The sequence below is a fragment of the Mustela erminea genome, chromosome X (assembly GCF_009829155.1).
Source record: "Mustela erminea isolate mMusErm1 chromosome X, mMusErm1.Pri, whole genome shotgun sequence".
NCBI lineage: Eukaryota > Metazoa > Chordata > Mammalia > Carnivora > Mustelidae > Mustela > Mustela erminea.
In genome coordinates this window covers 1,410,044-1,430,326 of record NC_045635.1, presented here as the reverse complement: position 1 = coordinate 1,430,326, position 20,283 = coordinate 1,410,044, and the positions used below count along the sequence as shown (strand labels likewise).

Genomic DNA, 20,283 nt, shown 5'->3' with positions numbered 1-20,283 from the left:
CATTTAGGGTAAACACACACATACACACACACACACCCTAACAAAGCTGACCTCAGACAATAATAAATAAATGCACACACGTTTGCACAAATGTTCAATGTCCGCGTTTTCCTGAGGCCGACAACCCGTACCCAGCTCACGCTGGTTGGCTAAACGCATTCGGACCGAGCTTTAAACCCTCTAACTGGGTTCCAGTCTCCCACTAGCCCTACATAAATTTCCTTTTTTAAAAGGATTTTTTTTTAAAGACTTTATTTATTTGACAGAAGAGAACACAAGCAGGGGGGTGACAGGCAGAGGGGAAAGCAGGCTCACCACTGAGCAGGGAGTCTGATGCGGGGCTCGATCCCAGGACCCTGGGATGGTGACCTGAGCTGAAGGCAGCGGCTTCACCCATGGAGCTCCTCCAGGCACCCCCTCCCACATAAAATTTCTAATCCTGATGTCAAAACCATAACCCTAAGTTTCTTCATATAAAAGCTCAGAAATAATTAAATGAAGCCATTTTCCTCAAGGAGGAAGAGTACACGTGCATTTCCTTTCCAGTCAGTAGGGAAGAGCAGGAGCTCGTCCGCCACCAAGCACTGTTACCCCAAAGTTAGAGCCACGTCTCCCACCCCAGCAATTAACACACTTGGTAAAGACATGACCGTTAGCCAATTTCCACCAAAAACCCACATGGAAGAAGAGGGAAGTATCTGAACACAGGGGCGATATCTAATTCGGGGGAGTATCTGACTCAGAGGAGTATCTGATATACAGAGATCTGATTCAGGGGAGTAGCTGAAATGCAGAGGAGTATGTGATGCAGGGGAGTATCTGAATGTACAGAAGTACCTGATGCAGGGGAGTATCTGAATGTACAGAAGTACCTGATGCAGGGGAGTATCTGCAAGCAAGGGAGTATCTGAATACAGAGAAATATGCTATGTAGGGGAGTATCTGAATACAAGGGAGTATCTGAGTAAAGAGAAGTATGCAATGAAGGGGAGTATCTGGATGTACAAAAGTATCTGATGCAAGGGAGTGTCTGAACACGAGAAGTATGCTATACAGGGGAGTATCTGATGCGGGGGAGTATCTCAAGCAAGGGAGTATCTGAATAAAGAGAAGTATGCAATGCAGGGGAGTATCTGGATGTACAAAAGTATCTGATGCAAGGGAGTGTCTGAACACAGAGAAGTATGCTATACAGGGGAGTATCTGAATAAAGAGAAGTATGAATGTAGGGGAGTATCTGAATACAAGGGAGTATCTGAATACAGAGAAGTATGCAATGCAGGGGAGTATCTGGATGGGGGGAGTATCTAAAAGCAAGGGAGTATACAGAAGGGAATATAGAGAAGTATCTGATGCAGGGGAGTATCTGATGCAAGGCAGTATCTGAATACAGAAAAGTATGCAATGCAGGGGAGTATCTGATGCAGAGGAGTATCTCCAGCAAGTGAATATCTGAATACAGAGAAGTATGCAATGCAGGAGTATCTGATGCAGGAGAGCATCTCAAGCAAGGGAGTATCTGAATACAGAGAAGTATGCAATGCAGCGGAGTATCTGGATGCTGAGAAGTCTTCATTCCCGATGTACCAAGGCCAGTAAAGGAAAGTAGGCAGGGAAAGAAAAACCCCGAAAACACAGGGGCACACTTGGGTTGATCGTCCGTCCTACAGTCTCAGAAAAGGGACCACGGGGTCCATCCCACTGGTTTCCACAGCCTTCTTTAAACGTCACCCCATGGGACAATATGTAAGTAAGAAAGTACTTGGTTTCTTGTTTCTTTTTTATTAGTCCGGTGTGGAAAACAAGAACAAAACAAAACAAAACAAAAAAATCCTACCCAATGAGGGAAACCTTGAGGACACTAGTGGAAGGTTTATCTCACTGTATCCGAGGGTCAATGCCAGGGACGCTTCTGTTTAGTCAGCACGAGGTGTGGTAAACGGCCCAGAGTTCTGGGAGGGACAACGTGTGCGGGGTCGGTACTGGAAAGACTCTGCCACGGACAATCGGTGTCTCCCACCCCACGGGGAAAGCCCTAACAGCCCCGGAGAGGGGAGCACAGTTCCCCTCTGAAGGTGACACGCAGCGTTAGAAGCCCCTTCGTCTAGCCGGCGTGGTGCAAACGGGCGCGACGCATCTCAAGGTCCAAATAAAGCGTCTCAATGTAAGGACAGGCGTGGGCAGGACGGGGCTGGAGCCCGCCGTGGCCGCCGTCGCCGCCCGTGCACGTGTTTTTCGGGAAGACACAGCCGGAGAGTCTTGTCCTTCTGCTGGGAATTGCGTCGCGGACGTGCGTCGAGGCCAAGCTTCTATTTTTCCAGAAGACTCCACTGGACTGTCAAGGACAAACAGACGAGAAAAGACTTTACTAGGCATTCCCGGCTCCCCCCAAAACCCGCACGTCACCCGCTGCTCCTGAAACATTCCAGACGCGGGTGACTCCCCTAGAAGGTACGTGAGCGCAAAACCCGTCCCCGACAGAAAGCTAAATCCTGACTCTGACCTGCTTGGGGAAAAAGAGTCAACAAACTTCAGTGTATGATCAACTCTAGCTAGAAGAAAATATACACACTCCATGAAAAGGAGGGGAAAAAAATAGGAAAAGGCATTTTCTCCTAGAAAAAAAAAAATAAAAATAAAAACATACACCATGAAAAATGAGGAAAAAATAAAGAAGGCATTTTCTTCCTAGGGGAAAAAAAAAATTTCATACTCCAGGAAAGCTAGGGGAAAAAATAGGAGAGAGAATTTTCTCCTAAAAAAACAAAAAGCAAAAAAATAAAAACATACTCCAGGAAAAATAGGAGAAAAAATATAGAAGGCATTTTTTTCCCTAGAAAAAAAAACACACACTCCAGGAAAAGTAGGGGTAAAAACAGAGGGCATTTTCTCCTAGAAGAAATAAACAAAAACATACTCCAGGTAAAAATGGGGAAAAATATAGAAGGCATATTTTTCCTAGAAAAAAATATACATACTCCAAGAAAAGTAGGGAAAAAAAATAAGAGAAAGCATTTTTTCCTATTAAAAAAAAAAAAAAGAAAGAAAGAAAAGAAAAAAGTTAAAACATATTTCAGGAAAAATAGGATAAAACACATAGAAGGCATTATTTTCCTAGGTAAAGAAATAGGAGAAGGCATTTTCTCCTACAAAATAACCCCCCAAAACCCAACAAAACAAAACAAAAATACTCCAGGAAAATAGGATTAAAAAAATAAAGAAGGCATCTTTTCCTAGATTAAAAAAAAAAGAAAAGAAAAGAAAAGAAAATACATACTCCAGGACAAGTAGGAAAAAAAAAAAAATAGGAGAAGGCATTTTCTCCTAAAAAAAACAAAAAACAAAAACATACTCCAGGAAAAATTGGATAAAAATCATAGACGGCATTATTTCCCTCGAGAAAGAGGAGAAAGCATTTTCTCCTACAAAATAACCCCCCAAAATCCAACAAAACAAAAAGACAATACTGCAGGAAAAACAAGATTAAAAAATACAGAAGGCATTTTATCCTAGGGAAAACAAAGACATATTCCTAGAAAAGGAGGGGAAAAAAAATAGGAGAAGGCATTTTCTCCTAAAAAAAAAAAAAAAAAAAAAAACCAAATAACAAAAACATATTCCAGGTAAAATCGGATAAAAAACATAGAAGGCATTTTTTTTTCCTAGAAAAAAAATACATACTCCAGGAAAAGTAGGGGTAAAACTAGAAAGCATTTTCTGCTAGAAAAAATAAACGAAAACATACTCCAGGAAAAAATGGGGAAAAATATAGAAGGCACATTTTTCCTAGAAAAAAAAAAATACATACTCCAGGATAAGTAGGGAAAAAAAATAAGAGAAAGCATTTTTTCCTAAAAAGAAAAAAAAAATAAAGAAAGAAAGAAAGAAAAGAAAAAACATATTCCAGGAAAAATAGGATAAAACACATAGAAGACATGATTTTCCTAGGTAAAGAAATAGGAGAAGGCATTTTCTTGTATAAAATAACCCCCCAACACCCCCCAAAATGAAAAATACTCCAGGAAAACAGATTTAAAAAATAAAGAAGGCATCTTTTCGTAGGTAAAAAAAAAAAAATTACTCCAGGACAAGTGGAAAAAAAAAAAATAGGAGAAGGCATTTTCTCCTAAAAAAAACAAAACACAAAAACATACTCAAGGAAAAATAGGATAAAAATCATAGACGGCATTATTTCCCTCGAGAAAGAAATAGGAGAAAGCATTTTCTTCGACAAAATAACCCCCCCAAAAAAACCTACAAAACAAAAAGACGATACTGCAGGAAAAATAAAATTAAAAAACACAGAAGGCATTTTTTTTTCCTAGGGGGGGGAAAAAAAAAAACAAACTCCCAGAAAAGTAGGAAAAAAACAAATAGAAGAAGGCGTTTCCTCCTGGCGACAAAAATGTCTCTGATCCACCCGATCTCACCGTCCGTGATTTCCTCAACCCGGTTCCCGTGGTTTTTCTTAATGATTTGGGGCCGCGATTTCACTCCGCAGCTCATTGAGGGTTTACCACGGGACGTCGCAGCCCGTGCGACACGGACGTCCCCAAAGTGTCCATTCTTAAATGGAAAGTACGTTACGAGGTCAGGCGACCCTGACCTCGGGTCCGCTCGTGTCCCGTTCCTACAGGCCACCTCTCGCGGGGCAAACAGGTGCGTCCCCACGTCCCTATAAATAGGGGAAACGCGCTCACAGACGCCTTATTTTTATTTATTTATTTTTCCCAACGCGGCTTTCGAAAGTGGACCCCATGGTCCAGCGTCTGCCTTGGACCCCAAGAAGCTCCCCTTGTTGCGGGGGAAAAAAAACCACCCCGTGGACCTCGTTCCGCTCGTGGTCCCGGGAAGACATTGGTCCCAGGCCCCGCGGCTCACCGGGCTGGTCGGCGTTGGTGCTCTGCTGGTTCTTGGTGCTGGCCTCACCCTGGTCGGCTGAAAGGAAGCACAGAAGATACCCCAAGGGGGTCAGTACGCAGAAGTGCCCCCGTAATGTCACCGCCAAGCACGGGGAGCCCCCACTCACCTCCCCACCGGCCCACGTCAGCGGGACCTGGAGGGACAGAGGCCCAGACCCACTCGGGGCAGCTTTGTCCATATAAAACCGAACGCTAAGGGGGCCTCACCGAGTCCCGTTGGCTTGATTTCGGGTTTTTCCCTGTTCTGGTCAATTAAAAAAAACGTTTTTTCCCCGAAATTTCTGTTTGGCATCTGAGCACACGAGCACGTCCCCTCCCCATGATCGGGATCCACGATCCCCTCCGGAAGTCGACGGAATTCAAGACAACGGACAGAGTCGCGGGCAAAAGGCGTTTTATTTCTGGACGGCGACGCTCGGGGTTCGGGGCCCCGAGCGGACGCCGCCTCACACGGTTCACAGAGCTTGGACGTTGGTACTAAAGCGCCCGGCTCGGGGCGAGAACAGAGCAGACACGTCACACGCCTTCCCTGCGGGTCCCGGGGGGCGTGCCTGAATCCCACCGTCGGCGGCCCTGTCCCCACATGCGGGAGACCCACAGCTGCTAGAGGCCCTGAACGACACCAGCGGTGCGTCTCCCGCAGGATGGGGTCCGGAGGGAGGTCCTGAGCCCACGCGGGGTTCCCCGCCGATGGCAGGAGGACAGGCCGTCGGGGGACGCAGCGTCGTCACGGCAACGTCCCCTTGGGGACAACACCGGAATTAGGCACGGGCCCTTCTGAGGCTTTTCGATGTCGGCGTCGCACACCACGGGCCCTCGGAGAACCTTCTCGAGGTGCTGGCGTCACGGCTGGACGTTGGAGGGAGCAGGACCCCAGAAGGAGCACGCACGGGGCACGGGGCACGGAGCCCAAACACCAGGACCGCTGGTGCTACCCGTCGTGAGTCAGATGGCAATTGGCCACCCGGGCGCCTCCCCCAGATCCTGACAGCTGGGCTCTTTGCTGGACCTGTTCCCACCCCTTGGCCGGGGCCGGCACTCAAAGGAGACCCCAGGCCTTGCGACCAGCAGGGGTGCACAGCCAGCTCCCTGTCTCCCCGAGGGGACCTACGCCAGCCCAGAGGGGACCTACGCCATGCACCTCTGCCCCTAAGGGGACACCCCGTTCCACAAGACGCAGCCTGCATCCTACCCTCTCCACCCTGCCCTGCGACCAGGAAAGGCCACCCACAGCGTCTCTCAAAATAAACAAAACCAATGCACACACTTTGAGTCGGCGCTGGGGACCCCTCGTCCCTAGCAGGACCGTCATAGAAAGGGCAGCTTTACGGGCCTCTGTGGCTGGGGACTGTTAGGTGCATTTGGAGCCGAGACCACAGCCCTGGGGCACCGCCGACCCGCCGTGCCTGATTGGAGGCAGTTACCCGGACGGCTGCCTTCTCGGGAGGGGAGCGGACACACCGGGTTCAGACCCACCGGGGAACAAGCCTCATTTTATAGGAATGGACAGATCAGCAGGGACATCCTCCAAAGAGCCAGCGGTGGCCAAGGTGACCACAGGCGGCGGAGGCGGTGGAGGGGGCGGGGACCAGACCCAGGAGCAAAGCACTTAGAGCCCATGCAAACCCCACAACCTTCCAGGGAAAGAAGCCGGAACGTGCCCGGGGCAGGAAAACACCCACGGATGATTTCCCGTTTACGGGACGATCTAGAGTGCACGGAGTCTCCGGCCCGGGGACACGCCGCACTCCGTTCTCCACAGACCTTCAAATTTGACCACGGTGAAATTTTTAGGTTGTTCCTAAATCATGGGATTTTTTTTTTTTCTTTTTCCTTTCCTTACTGGAGAAGCGAGTCAAGCAGGACAGGCCCGTATTATTATTATGTTTTAAATAATACGGGTCAGAGAGACAGCAAGGAGCTGCTTCCTGGACGTGCAGAGGACAAGGACCCCGGAGGCAGGAAAGTCAGACGTTGAAAGCTGCAAACGCAACGCGGGCTCTGCCTCGGGACCCTCGGTTTGGCCCCGTTCCGCTGCAAACGGGATCTGACCGACGCCTGGGAGCGGGATGGAGGCCCGGGCTGAGCCCCGTCCCCGGACCTGCCACCCCGCCTGCCTCGGACTTAAGTTCAGAAGAAAACAGCTGCGTTCCTCCTCACGTCCTAAAACTCCTTGTGCATGAATATAGCCTAATACTATGCGCGGGATCCGGGGATTGGGGTGGGCTGGCGGCGGGGGGAAGCATCGCATTCCCATGGCAACGGACTAACTCGCCGCAGGGAGCGGGGCAAATGCGGGGGTTTGCGTGACACCCTGCGTCTCCGCGGACACAGACCACACGGGGGCAGCTCCAGGCGTGCGCACGGTTTCCGGCTCGTCCCTACGGCCGCGGCTCATCTGAAACGAAAGGTCGAGACATGAAAACCGAACCAGACGGAAAAAGGGACCGGGGAGCTCCGCAGAGGTCCCGGCGCGTGCAAAAGTCCCCGGCAGCCGCCGCCGGCTCTGACAAAGACAGTCTTGGTGCTCAGGAGGACAGCGGGGTTTTTAGGGTTTTTAAAAAAGCGATGCTTAAAGGCCCAGGGGCAGTGGGCGGCATGGGTCAGAGATGGAAGCCAGTTCAAGGACGAGTGGGAGGTGAAAGCATCGACGCTGACAGGGAGAGGAAGACAAGGCACAGGCCAGGTCAGCCCAGCAACACCTCAAACTCCTGCCGGAAATAACACAAGGACACACGGAAGAGCCCACATCCGCCACCATGCGTGCAGAAGGAAAGCATCGTGCACAGCAAGGGACAGCCCCAGAGTGCGTCACCATGCATGCCGCTGGCCGCTCAAAGCCAACACAGTAAACCACAAACACCCACATCGACCACAAACACCCACATCGGCCACGAGCCCATGCCCGAGACGGCTCTTAAAACAGGCCACCGTGCGCCATTTGCAAAAAAGCCACGTTAAACTCTTGGGCACACACGGACATCTCCAGGAATACAGGACAGATCTACCAAGCCGCATTGGCCACGGACACTCTTCCGGGCATCGGCTCCCAACATGATACTAAAAAGCACTTCAGGGAACGTAGAGCCGGAAGTCTGGTATCTGACGGATGCATTTCCCCGTAGAGAGACCACCCAGTTGGTGGAGACGGACCGTCACGCACAACTCAACAGACCCTACCAAATTCAACGGGATGACAAGGTCCTGGAGAACCACCTACTCTTGAACCATGGTTTTCCCCAAAAAACCATGGTTTCTCGAATGCACTGGGATGCACCAAGGCCACGTCCTTCTTAGGAACGGTCCACGCTCACAGGTCCACGTGCGTACGTGCTTCTTTAAACCACCATCCCAACAAGAACACCCACCAACAGTCCTGCACAAACTCCACCGAAAGGTCTAGGATGTTCACGATCCCAATGTCTGAATCCAACACTTCAATTTTACGACTTTATAAAAATGTGCCATGGAGACAAACCCCGAGTTCATCCACTAATAGGTCAAGAACACCAAAATGTCTCTTCACGGACGTGGAAGAGATGACTCACTCTTCTGTGATACCATCCTGGGGTTTACTGAAAAACAGCACCTGATTTTCTTTGTCTTAGGGGCATTTTATAGCTACAGACTAAGGTCCCTAATGACTGAAATCAGAGCTACCAGCTTCCTTGTTGCGTTGTTTTTGTTTTTGGGGGTTTTTTTGGACATTTTCTTTGTGTGTCTATATCAGCAAAGATCATAAATCCCATAAAAACCAGAAAGCAAATCAAGATGGTCAAGTCGCCCCCAATGGAAAGTTCCCTTCGCTCATGCAGAACGAGAGACTGTACGAAATTCTGGGTCAATGAATGGCCAGGAATGGGGGACAGGGAGATGGAGAACACTTGGTTTTCCAAGTTCCTCATCCCATTCCAAGTACGGGACAACATCAAGTCCATTATGATTCTTGGGTCCTCCCCCAAATCCCTGTGCCTCAACAAATGAAATCAAATTGGCATTGTAACATCCAAGGGGGTCATATATCTCAAACCCAAGGTGACAGAAAGGCTTTGCAGGTCCACGATATGACTGCATTTGGAAATCCAAATTGGATTTGACAGTCACTTATAGATTTTCAGAAAACCGTTGTGCCCAGACTTTCCATGCATCTTTCCCTAGCAGGCATGCCTTCCTTCTCTCCTGGCTGGGCATGAGGCTCTGAGCTGAGCGTTTTCAGAGAGCGGAGCAGAAATGAAGTCCACTTGGGCACGTCCTTGACCTTGGTTCTCTCTCCATTTGGGCATGTCCTTGACCTCACACTTGGGCATTTCCTTGACTAATTCTGCTCTTCATTTGGCAAGTCCTTGACCATGGTCATCTGTCCACTTGGGCATGTCTTTGACCTCGGTCATCTATCCATTTGGACATGCTGGACACTCAACATTCAGGCAACCGAGCATGGTTTCCTGAGGGCCCCTGATGGAAGGCGCCCGGTCACATGTGGAAAACAGACATAATCGGGTAAACAGTAGCTTCTGTTAAGTCTCTGAACCTACAAGCCATTTGGGACTTTCAGTTTCAGGCTACAGACAGAGTCTGTGAATCTAAAAATCGAGAGTGACAGGAGATTAAGGGTAGACTCCCTCCTTATAGACAAATTTTGTATCACCACCTATTCAAATCTTTTGTGAATTTCCCTAGATAGCCCTCAGGCGGTGGTCCTTGAAGATGGAGGTCAATGGCTAAGTACGAATCTGGACTTGAAACTACAGGTGGGTTGAGAAGTTCAGACAGCATGAGGCTCCACCCACAGACCATGGGACCCCTAAAGCCACATCAGAGTCCACCTCTTGTGTTCATCTTGCAAGAGGGAAGGCAAGACGTAGAGCAACCCAGAGATACAAGAACATGAGCCATGTTTGAAACCAAACTTAGGGACTTCAAGGCAAATCCTATGTATTTCAAGGACTCTTGCCTGTATGGTACCCAAACACCCAACATTGGAGTTCCAATCCCTATGCTGGTGGATGGGACACCTCCCCATTCTCCTATAAATTTTATATCCCACCCCAAACCCTTGCGAGTACCTGTTCAGTTCGGGGTCATACCAGAAAGGCAATCAGCCATCCCGCGTTCCGAGTTTAATTCCCTTGGTTGGAGCAAACAATATGGCGGACCACCCCCACCCCCGGTGTTCCCTCTTGTCATGGGGGGATGAGGATGACTGCAGTTATAAATTAGAATGAATAAACATTTCCAAGAGCTAACATTTCTCCGATCGACCTGTCAAGACTTTGACACACAGCCCTATGAATCCTCTCAAAAGTCTGGTGGTGTGCAGATGATCATCTCTGCCCTTTAGAGATGGAAAACCCAAAGACAGGGATGGTTACTGACTGGCAAAATTTGCACAACTCCACACGGGTGGCACCGGTACGGAAGCTACAGAGTCCAATCCCACTAATCCCAGCAATCTCTCGAACTATCGGCCACCTCCCACGTGTCTCAAGCCAACGGGACTTCTGCATTGTTTCAGTTTCGAGACAGCAGAGCTTTCAAGTTAGTAAGGCATGAAGGGAAGGACGCGGCCGCAAAAACCTTACTGTTTTCTTTGAAGCACAATTTTTTCTTCTGGTAGGCGATAAAGCTAGAGACCGCTCCGGCCACGGCCATTACGACGGCCCCAATGATGCCAGGGATTACCCCCGGGGAGTCGGCTGCGGGAAGAAACACATGGAACCATGACTGGGAACATTGGCGGAGAGCAGACCACACACAGGACAGGTGCTGGAGGCCCTGCCCACCGGAAAAAGGTGGGACTGAGTGTCAAGACATAGGGTCCCAGGGTGACCGTGGAGGAAACCCCACTCCTGAGTCTTGCTCAACTTCCAACGCCACCTCTAGCCTGTTTGCTTGACACGAAGAACCAGCCATACTGCTCCCCAAAAGTCCCACCTGGTATTGGAATTCATCTGACTACACGTATCGCTTCCAGTGTAAAACAGGTGTCGGGTAGATCCTGTGGCCAGTGCAGGGGTCCTAACAGTTAGAGGCAGAAGCTCTCAGGCGAGGCAGCAGGGTACCCATCACGGAGTGGGATGTCCTGGACATCATCCTCTTCACACATTTTCGGAACATCAAAGCCGCTGACGCCCTTTGCTACTTCCATTGGATTTACTGCAATGTGGTTTCCACGTGCTATCAGTAACTCTCACACCACGTGGATCTCTGCCATGTGGACAGCTAAACTATTTCTAAGTATGGTGGCAGCACAGGACATCCCACTCCGTGAGTCAGTCAAGAGTGGTGTGAAGGGTAATTGTGTCCACTTGACTGGGCCCGGGGTGCCCAGATGACTGGAAAAACATTCCCTCTGGGTACGTCCATATGGATGTTCTCGCAAAAGATTAATGTCTGTATCTACAGACTACGTGAAGCAGGTGGCCTTCACCAGTGAGGATGGGCATCAATCCACCCGTAGAGGGCCTGCACGGAACAGAGCTCACAGATGGGGCAATCATCTTCTTCTGCCCTTTGTGCATGGGCACTCCTACTTCTTGGGATTTGAGACTCAGGACGGGACTTGCCCCCCCAGCTTTCTTGGTGCCCAGTCCTCTGGAGTGGGACTGAACCACACCTGAGCTTCTCCTGGTTGTCCAGCTTGCAGTCAGCACATCACAGAACTTCTCGGTGTCCACCGTCATGGGGGACAATTCCTTACAATCAGTCTCTTTCCACAGATCTATACCTACATCTCTATCTAGATAGATCGCAATGGTTCTGTTTCTCTGGGGGAACCGCAGGTAATACAGATGGGTTAGGGTTAGCGTTCTTAGGGCACCGTGGGAAGGTGAGTGAACCTAATGTGTGGGTGTCATCAGAACCCCCTTGCTGAGCCTACTCAAGAACGTCAATGACCTAGTTCAGCAGAGTGCTTGGGATGTGCATGGGGCAAGGCAACCACACTTGGACGTTGCCCGCCATCATCTTTAGGACAACAGAGCCAACACAACACGTTTGGTCTTGACCACTGCATTCCACTTTTTCTTAACAGTGACTATAAGAAACCCAAGACATCAGAAACCACATGTACATACCCTGCTCCCCGCCGTCATGATTTTGGCTTCCTCCGCCAGCGCCTCCAGCGCCGCCACCGCCAGCACCACCACCACCACCACCGCCTCCTGCAAGGGAGAAACAGGCTTGCAGACAAGTCGTGTTGGGAAGATTTTTGGCAAAGAAAATATCCCAGAGATCAATCAACTCCCAGGACCTTGAGCTGTGAAGGAACTCAGAGAGTCCTTTCCTTCCATTGAGTCCCAACTTTGCTAAACATCATCGGACTCGTTCCTGTTTGTCTGATACACAAGCTCAGCTCCTGACTCAAAGCACTGCTCTCCTGGGGGGCCGCAGGAGAGCCAGTACATCCTGTGTGCCTCATGGATTCTGACCCCTCAGAATCCCGGTCAGGGCCTCGGAGCCCACCTAAGACCCAGCCCATGGCTATGAGGTGATCCAAGCCACGTTCCTATTGACTCCCAGGATACGTACTGGTGACCCCTTGAACAACGCCAAGAGGATTAGGAGAGCCAACCCAAGGTACAGGCAAAAATCCATAAACAACTTTTGATTCCTCTCCAAATTAATTAATTCCTAATAACGTACTGTTGACTGTTGGCTTTCTGGTAACAAAACAGTTGGTAACACATATGTTGTATGTTCTATATATTACATACTGTACTCTCTCTCTCTCTTTTTTAAAGATTTTATTTGTCAGGGAGAGAGCACAAGCAAGGGGAGAGGCAGGCAGGTCAGCTGAAGGAGCAGCAGGCTCCCCACTGAGGAAGAAGCCCAATGTAGGACTCGATCCCAGGAACTGAGATCATGACCTGAGCCAAAGGCAGCCACTTAACCAACTGGGGCACCCAGGAGTCCCATATGTGCTGCACTATTACAATAAAGTACTGTGACAATCAAGTAAGCTAGGGAAGAGAACATGTGATTAAGAAATTCATAAGAAAAAAGAAAAAAAAAGAAAGAAAATCATGAGGGAGAAAAAATACATTTACAAGATTATATTGTATTTATTGAAATAAATGGACTCATGCAGACCAAACCTGTGCTGGTAAAGGGTGATCTGTAAGTGTATGTTAAGACCAGCTACAGGTACACATCATAAATGTTAATATATTCTAACTACTATAAAGACATTATTATATTATTGTAAACTTAAATTTTTATTTATATAGACAAGATGCATTATATCTAAGTACTGCTCTGGACCCTACTCTAAGCTAAGGTTTTAAAGAGAGAGGTGGAGAATCTGCTTTCATTTCAACGTTCACGAAATAACAGGACACATGCCATTGATGACACCCAACAGTCACCAAGCAAACACAGGTGACTGGGGCGCTCAGGCGATGTCTGAGAAAGGTGCAGTGAGCCCCATGTATATGGCGGGTAGCTCCCTGAGCCATCGGCACAGCAACCAGGGACCGGCCCTGGCGGGGCAGGTCTGAACAGTCTTCATCCTTGATGCACCTACAAATGGCGGAGGTGGGAAGAGATTTTCCAAGCAACTGACTGTGATTTCACTGAGGGTCAGACTGTCGACCCCGATGGCCTTGTGGACAGCAGGTGTGTGATAGGGAGGAAAGACAACCCATAACTCTACCTCCATCGGAAGCTCCATCAATGAGATCGGAATCTGAAAAGCCACCTGGGAGACAAAAACACAATGTCACTGGCCGTGTTGGAACAGTCAGGAGGGTCGAGATCAGCCATGCCTGGCCCCAAACTTGCTGACACATCCATAACAAATTTTTTTTTTAAGATTTCATTTTTGTATTTTAGACACTGAGAGAGAAAAAGAGCATGAGCAGGGGCGGGGGGGGGGGAGGGTAAAGAGAGAATCTTCAGCAGACTCCACGTGGACCCTGACTCAGATGGGGGACTCAATCTCACGACCTTGAGATCATGACGTGAGCTGAAACCAAGAGTCAGATGCCCCATAGACTGAGTCCCCCAGGCACTCTGAGACACAACAATTTAAAAAAAAATTTAAAGCACACTGGGTTCATGCATGGTTTGTTACGCAGCAGTAGCTAGCTGATACGCATCAGATTTAATGCATCAGTTTAACGAGACCTATCATAACTCAATATGGTTTATTCCAGGAAGTCAAGGACGTATTCTGTAGAAAGACATCGTTCAGTGTATCTCATCATATTCACGGGTTAAAAGAAAAAAAAAAATGCTCATATGCATTGATGAACAGTCATGAAATTTAATATCAGTTTTCTAGCCAAGGCACAAAGATTCAAATACAAGAAAACTGGAAAGAATGAGACAATATAAATGTAAAAAAATACATTTGATTTAAAGATCACTTGCAAATAATATGATAGTCTTTTCATTAAAAACTAAACGATGAAGACAAAGTTATTAACAGGTAATAAGGATTCATCATTAAGTGGCCCATGAGGAAAGACGTATGAAATTCATTTCCATATCCCAGAAATAAGCAGAAAAATAATGGGCATACAATGTATTCACAGAAACAAACACCAACAAGCAAAAGCAATTTAGAAGTAACGTTTATAGGAACGGCAATGAGAAAGGACAGAAAGCGGATTCCAAAGCAAAAAAGCTCAATTTTGCAAATGGTCGGCACTCTGCAAATTGGTTTCTCATTGGAAACCATTCAAGTGACAATAAAGGGAGGTTTTTCTTTCTCCCCAGAGGATGGCAGACAATGACTCAGTGAGTGCTCAATTAAAAGGAAAAAACAGAGAGCCACAAAGATGCAGGGGAGCCCATTCGAACACAAAAGATCCCACGGGGAAAACACACATACGTGCACACACATTCCAAGACCACTTGCCAAAAACCACTGCGAAAAATACCCAAAGGCTAAAATAAGGGAAGAAATGTTTTCATCATAAATGACTGGAAAAAAGGATTTGTACGTGGGTGACGTGGGCTTCTCGACCAGGCAGGACATGCCCGTTTTCCTCAAATGTAACCCAGAACCAGAGACACAAGCAAGCCACGCACAAAAGAGAAACCAGACGTGGCCATGACACGCCCAATGTATTTCCTTAAATTTCGGAAATACATGCCACCAAAAAAGTCAAATCCAAACCAAAAATACCTTTTCAAGAACTCATGTCCCACTCCTGGAAAACGGAAAGGGCCTTGTCCCTAGGAGGCCACCCCCATGAAGGCTACGTTGATCTGACAGGACGACTTCTCAGCCGACAGGGAGACCACCGTACTCTGAGAAGTTCACAGTGTGCGTTCAGGGAAGGGGTCTTACCAGAAGATCCCGGCTGGTTGGGTTTTGGGTAAGGCTGAGGTTTGGGTGGATTCGGTGGTACTGGGTCATCTGTTGATAAAAAACACAAATGTTGCATTTGTAATGAGTCAGCAAAACAAAAAAACAACAACAACAAAAAAACCCAAAAGACAAGAAATAAAACACATCCATTTTCCTACAGATGGTTTCCCGAACACCTACAAAGGGCAGCGTATCCTTTCTCCTGGTGGAGACCACTAAACACAGCCACCAGCCCATTTCTTTCCATCGTCATCCAGATGCCCTACCTACCTCCAAGAGAACTGGACCGTTCCAACAGTTGTGTAAATTCTTGTTAGAAACTAAAGCAAGTGCCTGGACCCGATACAGAATTCGTGGAACTCAGTGCAAAATAAAAAGTAGGGCCCCTCATTCAAACTCTATTGAGAATTTCAATATGGCGGCCACAAACCATGCCAGCAAGGGTAGGACTATAGCTGAGTGAATGCACCGGTCACTTGCCCTGGCAAGGGTGTTCACATTAAGCTTATGCCACTATAAAGGCTAGAAGCCCTTTTATTTTTTTTTTAAATAAAAGCAAAAACAGGCAGAAACCAGAAACCCAACAAAAGCCAACAACAACACACCATTCTCCATGTGTTCGTAGCAACAGCTGGTTCTGACTTGAGAGGCACAAGGTTCTTGGGAACGATGATCATTTGGTGACCCTAACCAAGCCGGCCACCCAGGAGACTTCCCAAAGGTACTTACTGTGTCCTTCCCCGCCGAGCGCATCTTCCAGACTGAACCCGTCATCGTCTATAAGGGAAACGGACTGTTAACACTGAAGACCCAGGAAGGAATTCAGCTCCCTAAGCCACGGAGGAGCCCCTGCCTCCCCACCGCCCCAAACACGACTGCGAATACCAGTCTGACTAAACAGAAGTGCCAAATTCGTGACCTCTCCGAGAAGAGGACCAAGAGACAAAACAAAACCCACAAAAAGGCACTGTACCCATCCCTGGCACCACGCGGGCCAAGCTCAGATTCCAACTCTGCCCACCGAGAACCCTTTGCCATTACCGTCCTGTCCAAAACCATCCCTCCCACGTGGCCAGCCTCCGTAAGGCAGACACGATGTGCTGGATGCAGAAATGGGGCACCAGATTTGTGCACCTACAACAGAATGCCCTCAACGAAATGACGGGAACCTTCCTGCTGCCATCATGGGTTTCCTTGGTATTATGACCCCTTTCCAATTTCCTGCTACGTTGATGGGACGTTGGCGGATCTGCCCATCGCAAGGCACCGAACTACGGCGGCAATTCCGGTTTTCAACAATCTCTAATCCAAAAACCTTTTCACCCCACCGTGCCGCGCAAGGACGCGGGTCTGAACACGGCAGGTGCTACCCTTTCACTCCTGATGGGACATTCTGGCCGGGGAGCCCTGTTCCTCAACAAATCTATTCCGTCAAAAACAAATTTAAAAAAAACAACAGCGGTCAGACCGCCATGATTCTGACGTCTGGTTGGCCAAGAAGCAACAATCAGACCCTTGTTCCCGGTTCCGACTTTCATTTGGAAGGAACCCCGCCTAGAGGCCGGAGACTGGGTTTGCTCATGGGTTGTACCGGCATCTCAGCTCCAAAAAGTGCTTCTCCTATGCAACGCACATCCAAACACAAAGCGAGCCCTCCAGACACACACTGTCTAGGCGACCCGAAATCATCCCCAAGACCCGTCAGACCTCAGTCTTGCCCAAAAAACATGGCACCCGGTGGCCAACGTCGACAGCATGGCTCCGGTAGGAACCAGTCTGCACCCAGAGCCCCAAAACCACTTGTCTCTGTGGTTGTCTACATCTCGAGCCCAGAGAGCTGCCCGGTAGACATCCTCTGGTGTGCCCGTCAGGCCCGTTGGCTTCTTACCAGCGCTGGGTCTCTTGGGCGGTGGCGTGGGCTTCTTCTCCCTGTCTAGAGAGAAAAGACATCGAATCAGCAAGACCCGTGGCTGAGCAACTGTACCATCTCTCAAGAATGCCCCAAGTGCTCTAAAAATAGTCGGAAGAATGTCCCAATCACCACACAGAGCCCCCATGGCTCCGGCAGTGCACAGGGACTGAAGCGTGAATTCTGAGCCCTACAGGACCCCCGTGGACGGGTACACAGCCTGATGCTGGACGCAGCCCTTGCTGAGACCAAGAGCAGCGGCGTCTTTGCACTGGGAAGGTTTCCTCCCTCTACCCAGAGCGTCTGGCTTTTCCTCCCCCTACGTGAGTCCCTTCCCGGGTCCACGCTCGACACGCTCACTACGTTCAGACGGAACACTCCTCGTCCGTTTGGAGACACAATTCTAACACGACCCCTGTCACCTCATGGATCGTAAATCGCAGGACTTACCATCGAGGGCGTCCGCCAAGTCGAAGTCTTGGCCTACGAGGACAGACAGTCCGGTTAGGAATCAGGAAAACAGTCATGCAAAAATTAAAGCGGCAGTATTTTTTTTTTTTATATAAAAAGATGGGGACTGAAATTTTTCTGGACTTCGTCACGTTTGCAAGACTTAGTTGGTTTTTAAAACGTAGAACGTGCCGGAAGGTCTCATGTCTTCGACATGCTCACGTCGATGGGGAAAAGTAAGAGGACAGTTAACGTTCGAAAGAGCTGGTGCTTGTAACATTTAGCAACATGATAACTTAGAAAAAATGTGTATAGCAATTTTTTTAAAAAGTGGGTAACAATTTAAAAAATGTGTGTCACAATAAAAAAAGGTGTGTAACAATATTAAAAATGGGTATAACAAATTTTTAAAATGTGCATAATGATTTTAAAATGGGCATAACAGTTAAAAAAGGTATATAACAATTTAAAAAATGTGCATAATAATTTTTAAAACGTTTGTAACAATTTTAAAAATGTGTATAACAGTTTTAAAAAAATGTGTGGACCAATTTAATAAAATGTGCATAACAAAAGTGTATAACAATTTTAAAAAGGTGTATAACAATTTTAAAAAGTATGTATAACAATTTACAAAATGTATAACAATTTCAAAAAATGTGCATAATTTTTAAAATGTGTATAAACAATTTAAAAACGTGTATAACCATTTAAAAAATGTGTGTAACAATAAAAAAGTAGAACAATTAAAAAATGTGTATAACAATTTTAAAAAAATGTATTAACCGTTTTAAAAAATATGTGTAACAAAAAAGTATAACAATTTAAAAAGGTGTCTAGCAATTTTAAAAAATGTGCTAAATGATATTTTAAAAGTGCATAACAATTTTAAAAATGAGTATAACCATTTAAAAAATGTGTATAAATTTATAACAATTTAAAAAACATTAACGACAGCTAGAGCACTAGGAAAATAGGGTCATTTTGCCCGTGTGTCCCTCAGGAACATCAGACCCCCCTCCAGTAATGACTAATGATTTCCCGAACGTGACGAAAACACACACACACACGGACAGAAAAGCCCCATTTGGGACCCACTTTCCCGACGACACACTCAACCTGCGTTTCTTGCAAACGCACTGAACCACCCAGAAAAGCGCAGAAAGTGTCTTCTCAGGTCCCTGGGGTCGCTCGAACCCCCGGGGCGTCTGCGGAGACGCGCCGCGTCTTCTCTCCGGTCCCGAGGGTTTGGACAAACAGCGTTTCCGTGCCACGGCCCGGGGCCCGTTCCCGACCGGCTGCACCAAAGGCAACGTAAGGACATTCCGGAGAAGCCCGCACGCGGGACTTTTTGTGGGTAGTTGTGTGCGCGTGTGCACCTGCACGTGTCTCCGCGTCAAGCATGGGTGTGTATCTGCGTGTGCACATGTACGTGTGTGTTTGTGTGTGTTCCTACGTGTGTGCTAACAACAGACAGGCAGAAGCCGGCGGCCTCGGGCATGGGCATGACGGTCACGCGACCCCCTGCGATCCCCCACTGGACTGTACTCAGGATCCCAGACCTGGAGTCCCGCCGTCTACACCCGCGTGGTCCAGACACAACACACACAATCATACGACGTCCTGCACGCGGCAGGTCTCCCTGAGGCAGCAGGTGGGATTTCGCCGACGTCGCCGACCCCGCTGGCCGTGGCATAAACGCGCACGCGTGTCCACGTCGCTGGTTGTATTTCCAGATGAATCCGCACCTGTTCCCCCGCACGCTTCACCTGCCATCCCTGCCACGGGGAGGTTCCGAGGGGCCATCCTGGAGCCAGACGGGTTCCGCGAGGGGACGATGTCGCCCTCGGGAGGAAGGCGGACGCTGACAACGGAGACGCAGACAGGGCTCTTGGCGACGCTCAGACGCCAACGGCGACGCAGGTGAACGAAATACGGACCTGTCCGTGCGCCGCCCAATTCCTGTGATTTCTGCCTCGTGAGAGAGGACGGTGACGGACGGACAGCACGAGGAGAGCAAACGAGAGGGTACACGGACTCGCGTGTGTGCACTCCTTACGGGCGTGTGTGTGCACTGCACGGGAGTCCGTGTCTCTGTGCCCGTGGCCGTGTCTGTGGACACCAGAACCACCGACCAGGAGCTCGCTCTCCCTAAAACGCCGCCTCGTGTCCTGCCCAGCCTTCCCCGCCCCCGCTGCGAGGCGGCCATGGGTCCCCTGCACACCCCTTTCCACTGACCCCCCGCAGCCCTCACACAAACCCAGCGGGAGCAGAGCGAGGAGGTATGGTGACAGGCTCTCCGATCGCCCTCCAGCCCCCACACCCCCAGGCTGCCCTGTGTCCAGGACTCTCTGCTACAGACCACGGCCGACACGGCCATCCCAAGACCCCAAGGTCAGCCAAGGGCAGGTCTGACGGTGGATGGGCAAAGGGAGACCCCATCCTTCTCAGCCTCCCCCCAACTCCCTCTGCGTGCCCCAGGAGAATGCCCTCGGCCCCAGAGTGAGAGCCTCCCTTGTGGGCAAGACCCCCAGGCATTCGGCGAAGACCATTCCCAGGGCTCGGGGCTCTCCCTGCCCTCTGCCCCCTGGAGAACCCCTTTCTCCTGGTCACAAAGCCACAGCCTCGCCACAGATGACAGAATCCCGGGGACTACCCCCAGGGAGTGCTCCCCACACAGAGCT

General features: G+C 48.9%; 1 protein-coding gene across 1 annotated transcript in view; it reads right to left on the bottom strand.

Annotated features, from left to right (window-relative positions):
• Nucleotides 1-1,723: 1,723 nt before the first annotated feature.
• Nucleotides 1,724-20,283, bottom strand: part of CD99 (CD99 molecule (Xg blood group)) — a 31,994-nt gene continuing 13,434 nt past the window's right edge. The window contains exons 2-10 of the mRNA XM_032331812.1: nt 17,600-17,632; nt 17,129-17,173; nt 15,970-16,017; nt 15,220-15,288; nt 13,576-13,620; nt 11,999-12,085; nt 10,505-10,618; nt 4,882-4,938; nt 1,724-2,335 (exon numbers count right to left, since the gene is read on the bottom strand). Of these exons, the coding sequence (XP_032187703.1) occupies nt 2,310-2,335; nt 4,882-4,938; nt 10,505-10,618; nt 11,999-12,085; nt 13,576-13,620; nt 15,220-15,288; nt 15,970-16,017; nt 17,129-17,173; nt 17,600-17,632 (524 nt within the window). The 3' untranslated portion in view covers nt 1,724-2,309. The remainder of the gene's footprint in view (nt 2,336-4,881; nt 4,939-10,504; nt 10,619-11,998; nt 12,086-13,575; nt 13,621-15,219; nt 15,289-15,969; nt 16,018-17,128; nt 17,174-17,599; nt 17,633-20,283) is intronic.